The 9,322-nt window shown below is 46.0% G+C and overlaps 2 protein-coding genes across 2 annotated transcripts in view; both read right to left on the bottom strand.

Moving 5' to 3' along the window:
* Positions 1 to 161: 161 nt before the first annotated feature.
* cirop (ciliated left-right organizer metallopeptidase) lies at positions 162 to 5,911 on the bottom strand. The gene is made up of 14 exons (XM_019858518.1): positions 5,830 to 5,911; positions 5,492 to 5,756; positions 4,224 to 4,317; positions 4,062 to 4,113; positions 3,648 to 3,797; positions 3,476 to 3,583; positions 3,144 to 3,371; positions 2,888 to 3,071; positions 2,030 to 2,099; positions 1,848 to 1,944; positions 1,662 to 1,769; positions 681 to 803; positions 492 to 592; positions 162 to 400 (listed from the first exon to the last, which is right to left on the bottom strand). Exons 2-14 carry the CDS (start codon positions 5,751 to 5,753, stop codon positions 214 to 216), a joined length of 1,764 nt encoding a protein of 587 aa, XP_019714077.1. The 5' UTR covers positions 5,754 to 5,756; positions 5,830 to 5,911; the 3' UTR covers positions 162 to 213.
* A 94-nt stretch (positions 5,912 to 6,005) lies between these two features.
* Positions 6,006 to 9,322, bottom strand: part of lrp10 (low density lipoprotein receptor-related protein 10) — a 7,802-nt gene continuing 4,485 nt past the window's right edge. The window contains exons 8-11 of the mRNA XM_019858517.1: positions 9,181 to 9,322; positions 8,442 to 8,636; positions 8,219 to 8,348; positions 6,006 to 7,600 (exon numbers count right to left, since the gene is read on the bottom strand). Coding sequence (XP_019714076.1) covers positions 7,007 to 7,600; positions 8,219 to 8,348; positions 8,442 to 8,636; positions 9,181 to 9,322 — 1,061 coding nt within the window. The 3' untranslated portion in view covers positions 6,006 to 7,006. The remainder of the gene's footprint in view (positions 7,601 to 8,218; positions 8,349 to 8,441; positions 8,637 to 9,180) is intronic.

Here is a 9,322-nt window from a genome sequence, read left to right as displayed (position 1 = left end):
TTACTACATCCAGCAGAAAAAAAAATACAAAAAATGTGTGTGTGTGTGTGTGTGTGTGTGTGTGTGTGTGTGTTGACTTTTGATAACGTTTCCAAATTTAGATAGCCTTGGCCAGCCCAGGGAGAAAAGTCTAGCTCTGCCACTGACCACAAATGACTAGATGCGTTTTTTTTGTTGTTTTTTTTTAAACACTGAACTGGAAGGAAGATGATCTCAGCAATTCAACATGCCAGAAGCCGCATGGATCCGAACCTTGCAGGAGGTACACCTGGTACTCGTCAAACCGAGAACCAGGACACCCAGTGCTGCCAAAACACAGAACACAGTGGTGATCAAGGGGTCTGCGGCAGGTTTGTATGCTGACCGGGTGTCGTCCTGGAGTAACGTCTCATTCGGTTGACTGGTTTGAGACAAAAAAAAAAAAAAAAAAAAAGTCTTTCATTAAACTGACTATAAATACAGGGTTGTATGAAGAAAAACACTTCACTTGCCCTGTGGGGAAAACATCCTCAGCCTCTGAGGGAGGACTGTCGTCAGAGTCCAGACACAACCTCTTGTCCGGGCAGAAAACGGAACCATGGTATCCTCTTATCTTAAGTATGTAAAGGGCAGAGGAAGAAGCGTCAAGTCGAGTATTTTAACATTTTAGAATCATTTTGGTCCACTTTGCAGCGGCTAACCTGAATGCTGCCTCCTGCGGGGCAGTCCAACCAGTCGGAGCCCAGCACCTGGACTTGGTAGCGGTTTAATCCAGTGCACCTGTGTCTGTAACAGCGCCCCGTCACTATGAGCTGACTGTGGTTCTGTTTGAAAAAGAGGATGCAGTCAGTTGTGACGCTTTGACACCTTTGTGTTTGGGGTACCGGACTCAGTTATGGAGTCAATACGGGACCCCGAAGGAGGTCGCGTTCTCATACATTCTGGCGTTGTTATGCTGGACATGTGAAACGTGTTCACTGTGTTTCACTTTTTCTACATGATATTATTATTGGAATAAATTCTTTTTTTTTGCCATAAAATTCAGCACACATAAAACAACATGCAACATGTGGAGCTTTTTTTATTTAGTACAAATACATAACTAAGAAATCACCTTTTACCTTATTTAAATTTAGTCTTTGCTCTCTCTTTTCTCCAAGCCCTGCCGCAAAATGTAAAAATCCGCAGAGCTCCTCACAAAAAGATTTAGAACTGTCAACAAGATGGAAGCAAAGAACTAATTTTGTAAAAATAAAACTCCTCAGAGTACTCAAGATTGCTCCTTGGAACAAAGATGCCACAGGATGGCAGTAAAGATGCCACAAGATGGCAGCAAAGCACAATTTCTCCTCAAAAAGAAAATCCTCAGCTCACTTCAACATTGTTCCTTGACACGAAGCAGCCCCAGGATGTAAGCAAAGCACCATTTGTCTCCATGAAACATCACAAATCACTTCAACGCGATTCCTTCACACAAAGATGCCACAAATTGCACACCAAGCACTACTTTTGTCTCAATAAAAGTCCTCATTTTACTTCAACGTGGTTTGTGTCTGCTTTTTTCCCCAAATCATGGCCAATGCACGGTATTTTGAAAGTGATTTCTTCGCATTTTATTTTGAATACATTTTCAAAACTCTGTGTTCAGGTTGTCATTGTGGGGCTGCCTGGCATGTACATACGAGTGTGGTTAGATTGGAGAAGAAACAACGGCTGCCTGAGCCGTAGACCTCCCCGCCTTGGCGCTCGTCACCTGACTGCCTCTCGTTTTCTTTTTTCCAGCATTCACTCTGAAACACAAGCATTAATTAATTAAAAAAAAAAATAATAATAATTTATTTCAGTGAACCTTCGCCAGAGGTACTCACTCGGTTCTCAAGAGCTTTGTAAATGCGACAGCCGTCCAGGTGGGCATCAGTCAGGCACTGACCTTTGTGGAGATGTAAATGATGGCACCCGAGTCCACTAGAGCGACAGACAAACGTGGTTACAATTTATAATTGAACTCAGAACACAGGAGAGAAGTAACCGAATGGCACGTCATGTCCACCTGCCGGTGCAGAAGAAGGATGACGAGTTGTCATAACAGGTCAAGTTGGAACCAAACAAAGCTCCTTCACCTAAAAAAAAATACAAATTAAAAAAAAAAATCCCATTCATGGCGAGTCCTCTTTTTCTATCATTTGGTTCACTGAGCATGAATATGAACCCAAGTTTTGTAAACATCCCTTACATGAATTTAGATTTTTTGGGTTTTGTTTTTAAACTAAAACTGGTTGTACTGTATGTACTCATTCATGCATTAACATGCCAATACCACATTCAATAATTATATATATATATATATAAAACCTTACAAATTGCATATAAATTATGACTGAATGAATCCTAAAACCAGAATGCATTTATATTTGATTGGTGAATATTTAATCAAATTCTTTCCTTATTTAATTAAATCATTGGTGAATCAAATCGAACTAAATTAATTGTTAAAAAAAATCTGAATGGGGGGTTCACTCCAATAATAATAAAAAAAAATCCAGAGTTACTAGTGATTTTTTATACTGAATTATCGATGATGAATACATCAATTCCAAGAAATACTAAAACTGAATAATAACGATGATAGAACTAGAAAGCAGGCGCCTTGTTTGAACAAACACATAAATCCTGCAGCGCTGTTGTTGACAGTCGCGTTTCGACGTTTGCTAAAACGAAGAGATGCGATATATTGCGGTCACACCCAGCGTTAATTGAGCTCTTCTCAAATTTGACAAAATAATTGGTGAATTAGTTTTCACTCAATTCATGAGAAAGACAAAGTAAGACAATTCAATGAATGACGCTATTTTATCCTGAAAATGAACAATCTGACATATTGTACAAGCACGACTTTGAGGTCCCTTACCTTTTCCCCAGACCAGATTCTGTGCCCGGCTGGTGTTGACGGCATACCAGCCCGTATCCTGAAACGCGGCCAAGGTGAGTGGGTCGATGCTCGATGCGCCAGACGGGCCCGGCGCCGCCAACATGACGGAACCCTGCAGAAGTCGGGCTTCCCAGTGGGAGGACACGCCACCCGGCGCCGCATCCTGGAGAGAGAAGACCAATGAGTCAGGCCAAAGAGGGGTAAGCGCAAACTCGCTCGGCGAGGGTTCGCGCACCGAGTTCTCGAGCGGCCCCCCCAACTCGGGATCGACGGCCGCCAGGTGCCTTTGCAGCGCCGAGATGACGGACGGGGTGTAGAGCCTCATCTGGCCCGTTCCGTCGGCGTGAGTCACTTTGCCCCGAGGGGAGCAGGCTGAAATCTCTCGTTCGACGGAGCAGTCTACCCACGTGGCAAAAAGATCTCTGGAGAAGCCCAGCGCATGGAACAGCTCATGGACCACAGTCTAGAGTGGCGGGGGAGGTTAATGCTACGCAGTCCTGCATTCCAAATGTCACTTTGAGAAACAAAGCAGCTCATTGGACTGAATCCAAGTGGGCATGGACAGACCTGTACGCTCACTCTTGTCAGTCTCTCCCTGCAGATGACCACGACACCCGCCAAAGGTCTCCCGCTGGCATCTGTCCGGCAGTGGGCGGCGTAGGCCAACAGGCGAGGCTGCCGCGCGCAATTCAACGTGAGCCTTCCGACGACACGCCTTCGGATCGGAAACGAGCACTACCTGCGCCCTGCACTTGTCCGACGTTTGGACATGGAGGTAGAGCAGGAAGTCGACGTCGGCCACCCCGCCTCCTGGATGCCTCAGAACGACACTGCGGGTCGAGTTGGACTGCGGATAGACTTCGCAGCCAGCGAGGTGATTATCCGGTATCTGGAGGGAAAAAAAAAACTCTTCTCTTCATTTTATAGTGTTTGTTTTTTTCATGTTTTTTTTCAGCCTCATCGTGTTGCCATGTTCATCTGTTTGCCCAGGGCCTTTAGAATAAATCAAGATGGCTCAAGATGGCCCATGTAAGTTATATTATAGTAGCAATGACACTCTTTCTACACCCAACCAATCAGATTTCCAATTTTCTCAGGTGGTGGGAGGGGGCGGGGGACGATTTTATGTCATCCAGCCCCAATATGCACTGACCTTGACGTCCAGGCACATCTCATATCTGTAGTTTTTGTTTGCTTGGCCACACCTGAAAGCATTATTTCATTCAGTGATTGAGTCAGGTGGGACAATGCGCGGCCGTTGAGAATATATATATATTTTTTGCTTGTTTTTAAGCACACACACTCACACACACACCTGTTGTAGTTGACACCGCTTGAATTCTTCCACAGAAACTTGCAGTATTTGTTGACGTCCCTGCTGAGCAGCAGTGGGCTTGAGGCTTGCTCCACTGTCAAAAGCAAACATGAGATTCCGCTTCTTGTTCGTGCGTGTCAGATCATGTGAAAAGATGTCTATCCTTGGAATGTGATCAGCCAATTTCCATGCAAAAGTACGTGACGGGCAAATGTCCATCTTACCTGCTCACCCAGAGCTCGTACTTTGCGGGCTACGGCCAATCAGTGAAGTGGCCCTTCCCACTTGGCTGAACACCGCCAAGGGCCCGCAGTAAACCAAACAATCGTTTCCCTATTTTCTGACATGTTACAGACCAAACCAGTAAATGAATCCTAAATATTTGTTTGTGCATTTTCTGCACCATCAATTTGAAATAACGGTGTCCTTTTGTATGATAGACGGATGGAAATTTGGAACGAATGCCTTTTCCGAAATGGATTCATTCATTAATTGGGGGGAAAAAAAGAATTGACAGATGAATTCATGACGTATGACGATTATACTTTGTGAGCAGCTCTAAATTTGAAAAATGTGCATCGAATGCATGCGATTGGTATCGGAATGAGCAACACAAAATCCAAATCGGAAACACCCCTAATGTAAAACTCCCTCCGGAATAAATTTACGTGTCAAATGCGCAACAATTTCATATCATGAATAGATCGATTTTTAGCATATGACTACTCATTGAAAAGAACATTCCAGATAATATTTTTAAATACAGTATTGCCCTATTTTTGTGTCATTTTTTTATAAAGAAATATATCTTTGAAATACACTATTTTTGATTTCATATCCTGATAACTTTTTTTATCTCCATTTGACAAAATAGATCTGTGCTTTAGAATTTTTTTTCTTGCGCAAATAAATACAACAATTCTCCTACCATGACAACTTCTATTGCCTCAAAAGAATACATTTTGTCATTGCAACATTTTGACTTTTTTTTTTATGGGTACATACGGTACTTAGAGTGGATATAAAAAGTTGACGCAAATGCCCCTTTTTTTACGATATTAAAAAAAAAAAAACGGGTGCAAGATGAATGTGACTGGTTAATTCTGAATAGTCACAGCCCCAGTTAGAAATGGGTGCGCATACCTGTGCAACCACATATTTTTTTTAACTTGAGATGACAGTTTTCCCCAGTTGAGTTGTGCACGTTATACAGTACTTGACTTTTTCTTTTTTTTTTTTGGTAAAGATGACAAAAGCCTGTACTATACCTGAAAATAACGATGACACGGTCCTCACGGCCCGCTCCACAGTGGCCCTCACTTGCCCTTCCTCGTGCTGCGACAGGCGCTCGCTCTCTCCGGAAAGCCAAGTGCCGATCCTCATCGGGGCCACTTCTCCCGGTTTCGGCACCAAACTTCCCCGGGCGGCGCGGACCACTCGCACCCGAGGCTGAACCTCGTCGAAGACGCACCGGTGCGGGGAGACCCGCAGCTCGGCGCATAGCAGGAGCACACACAGCCGGGTAAGCATCACCTGTTACGTGAACACATAATACAATTAGAACTTTTTTTTTCTTTTTTAAAGAGGAACCGAGAATTCTCATTACCAGTTGACTGGAGTGTGTCCAAGACTGGCCAAGAGGCAACTCCAGACTGATTCTTCCCGTCTTGCACGAGGAGCTCTTTTGGGTGTGAAATTCCACAAGTCCTTTTTTGAATACAAACGACTACAAAGCGACACATGTGGAACAGGGTGTGAAGCAAACAAAGACCCCCCCTTCGCTAAAAAGTGCAAATCTTTTAATCGCAGCCACATTTTGGACTTATATACAGTGAAATTGACCCAAAGGAACGTTCAACTTTCTCATCCTCATCTCAAAACATTGCAAACTTAAAAGCCTCCGAGCTATTTGATACATTCGACAGAAAGCAACAAGACTAGGAGTAATCATTTGACTGGCACAAGTGTCAAAATAAATAGAAGGGGGGGGGGGGGGGGGGGGGGGGGGTAAGAGGGCTCTTTCACACATCCTAAAAACCAGCATCAAAGAAACACATTTCAATCCATTCACTTGGGCAGGGTTGAGGAAAAGGGCACTAAAACCCGCATCTGAAGAGTTATTGCCAGCGAGCCATCAGAGCGTGTTCTGTGGGAAATTCCTCCAGAAAGGCACTTCAGTCGGGAGCAGGGGATGCATTTTCTCTTTCCGGAATACCTGAAGAGCATCTACAAACATATGCCGCAGCATTTGCTCCCAAAATGTTATCCTGCATTGGGAAGGGGTCAAAAAAGTGGATCGGGAAGCGCCTTCCTCTGTGTTCAAAGCTCACCCGATGTGTTCTAGCCTACGTCAACCTTGCCTTGGGCTGAAAACAAGAATTTCATGTGCACATTTTTTTTGCTCTTTGAAAATCAAACCATCGGTAAGGTAAGTGAGGGCAGATTCTCATTTGCAAGACCAACCTGGCATAAAAACACAAACAGATCAAACATATGAATAACATTTGGGGGGATCGCAGGTTTGGCCAGGGGTTCATATCGGCAATTGTCAACATACCGGGGAAGCATTATTTAGTCTACAAAAAGGTGCGGCAGTTTTTCCTGACATTTTTTTCATCTGATGGCAATTTTTTAAATCTAATGTTCAAAAAAAAAAAAAAAAAAAATGTCTAGGTTGGCTAAAGGTTAGGAAACACTGCTCTAAAATGCTCTCGAGTTGCTTTTCGAAATGGTAAAAGACTTAAAGGACAAGAGGAAAGGAAGGCACTAGTCAAGGAGGTGATTCAAGTGAGCATGGGCACATCGTCGTCGGAGGCGGTGTCTTCGGAAAGCGGGATGAGCAGCACGTCGTCGTCGGAGCACGACGACGAGGAGTAGGAGGGGGAGGCCGAGAGGGGCATGGAGTTGCCGGACGAGGGCGACGCTCTGAACAAGGACAGACTGACGCCCAGCGTGTGGAAGATAGACGCCAGAGAGGGGCTGCTCGGCGGGATGGCCACCGGAGGCGTTTGGGGCGCCTCGGAGGGCGGCGCCGGCGGCGAGTACGGAGGCGGCGGCGGGGAAGCGCAGGACGGCGACGGAGCCTGAGTCGACAGGCTCAATTTCTGAGGCACGGGACGGTTGGCGCCCTCCGCCGAAGACGAGGAGCCGGCGGGGGCGGCGCGACTCGACTCCTGATCCGCCGGGGCCACTTCGGGCGGCTGCTGCCCGGCACCGGCCGTCTGGGAGGGCCTGGAGGGCTGCCTGGGGATCAGGCCCCACCTCCTCATGCGGCGGACCAGGCGGCGGACGAAGCGGGGCCTGCGTCTTCGGTGCGGGGACGTGACGGCGTCCTGGCGAAGGAGCTGCAGTATCCCCCTCAGAGACAAGGACGAAGTCTGAGGCAGCCAAACGGCATCATGTCAGTCGCATTGATTTTCACGGAGTAAAGCCAAGTAGATAGCCAGTGTCTAATTACATTGTTAGGTTATTACACTTCACGAAAACTAAAGAAAGAACTCGCATTGAAAAAATACAAACATTGAAAGTGCTTTTGATAAAATGAATCACTAAAATGACATTTTTAAAAAAATCAATTTTTGCAAAAATGTCCCGTCGTTTTTGTCTTGGTCAGTTAATTACATCGATGGGCTTCCAGTTTATTTGAAATGTCTTTTCAGCATTACTGTACAACCGTACACGAGAAGGAAGGTCAAAGAATCAAATGTAGCTTACTGTAGTACTCATTCGTGAGTTTTGTTTGGTTTGTTTTTTTTTTTAATTCACACTCAACAAATACAACACAGTTTAAAAAAAAAAAAAGAATAAAAACAAATTTTGGAAAAACGAATGAAATCCAACAAAACTGCTCTCAAACTAATGACCGTTTTTTGACAAATAATAATCAAGAGGAAATGGAAACTAACTACAATGACAAATCCCAAACTAGGATCGACCTGGATGCGAGTGACCGAGCAAGTCAGTTTGACTTGACCTCGCCCAAAAGTGTCTCTCACCTCATTGGGGTTTTCGGTGGGGAAGTCCTCCACTGGGGGGATAACGCCTTGCGCGATCAGCTGACCGTAAGAGGGCGGAGCTTGCTGCTGAATCAGCTGCGCCTCATGTCGGCTGATCGGCGCAAACATACTGCGGGAAGAGCGCACGTACGGACACTCTCTATCAAGCCCCCACCATTTTTTTCCCCATCAAAATCCCTTGTATTTTGGCAACAGCGTTTACCTGTATTCCCTGGTCCGGAGCGAGTACAGCTTACAGGTGCAGCCCATGGCGATGACCAGCAGCAGCCCGCACACCAGGCTGCCCACCGTGGCCGCCGTGATGACCTTCCGGGGCAGGATGATGGTGCAGTTGAGCTCGTCCGTGCCGTCCTTGCAGTCCGCTTGGCCGTCGCAGCGCCAGCTCTCAAACACGCACCTGAGACAAGCACGCAGTGGAATGCAGTCAGTCGCTGCTGGCGGCGCGGTCCGCTCGCCTGACCAGTCGTCGGAGAATTTATTCATGTGGCTATAAAGCCTGACACAGTGGAAACGAGTGCAGTTTTGCCTCACTGCTAACATGTGCTTCGAGTGAAGTTTTACCCAGTAGAATTTTCTAATGGCACACAGCCGCCAACCAGTGCACCGATAACATGTTTTACTCGGCTTTGTCATCCGCCTACTGCCACTTGTCCTTTTCGTATTTGCGACAAATACCACGAGTTAAGCACAAGATCTTCACTTGTCGCATTTTATGTCACTTTCAGAACTGGTTAGACACAGCTGCTAACGAATGGACTGCTTTGCCTCACGAGGAACATTACTTGTAATTATTAATATATTTGAAAACAAAGCCGAGACCATTTTGTCGCATTCTCATGATGGGAGTGTTGTCTGCACGTCATGGATTTTGGACAGCTGTGAATACGTTTGGGATTATCCCAGTAAATGCCGATGGGCTCTTTGACAGGATGAGGGCCGACCTGTCACTGTCACAGTGGAAGGTTCCGGGCTGACACACGGCGCAGTCCCTCTCGTCGCTGCCGTCACCACAATACAGCTGGTAGTTGCACCGCTCGCTGACGGCATAACACACGGGGCGGCCGGCGAAGCGGCCGGGCGCCG

This window comes from Hippocampus comes, unplaced genomic scaffold (genome assembly GCF_001891065.2).
Source record: "Hippocampus comes isolate QL1 unplaced genomic scaffold, H_comes_QL1_v1.1 scaffold48, whole genome shotgun sequence".
Lineage (NCBI taxonomy): Eukaryota > Metazoa > Chordata > Actinopteri > Syngnathiformes > Syngnathidae > Hippocampus > Hippocampus comes.
The sequence above is the reverse complement of the archived record's forward strand: the minus strand, read 5'-3'. Positions and strand labels throughout refer to the sequence as shown.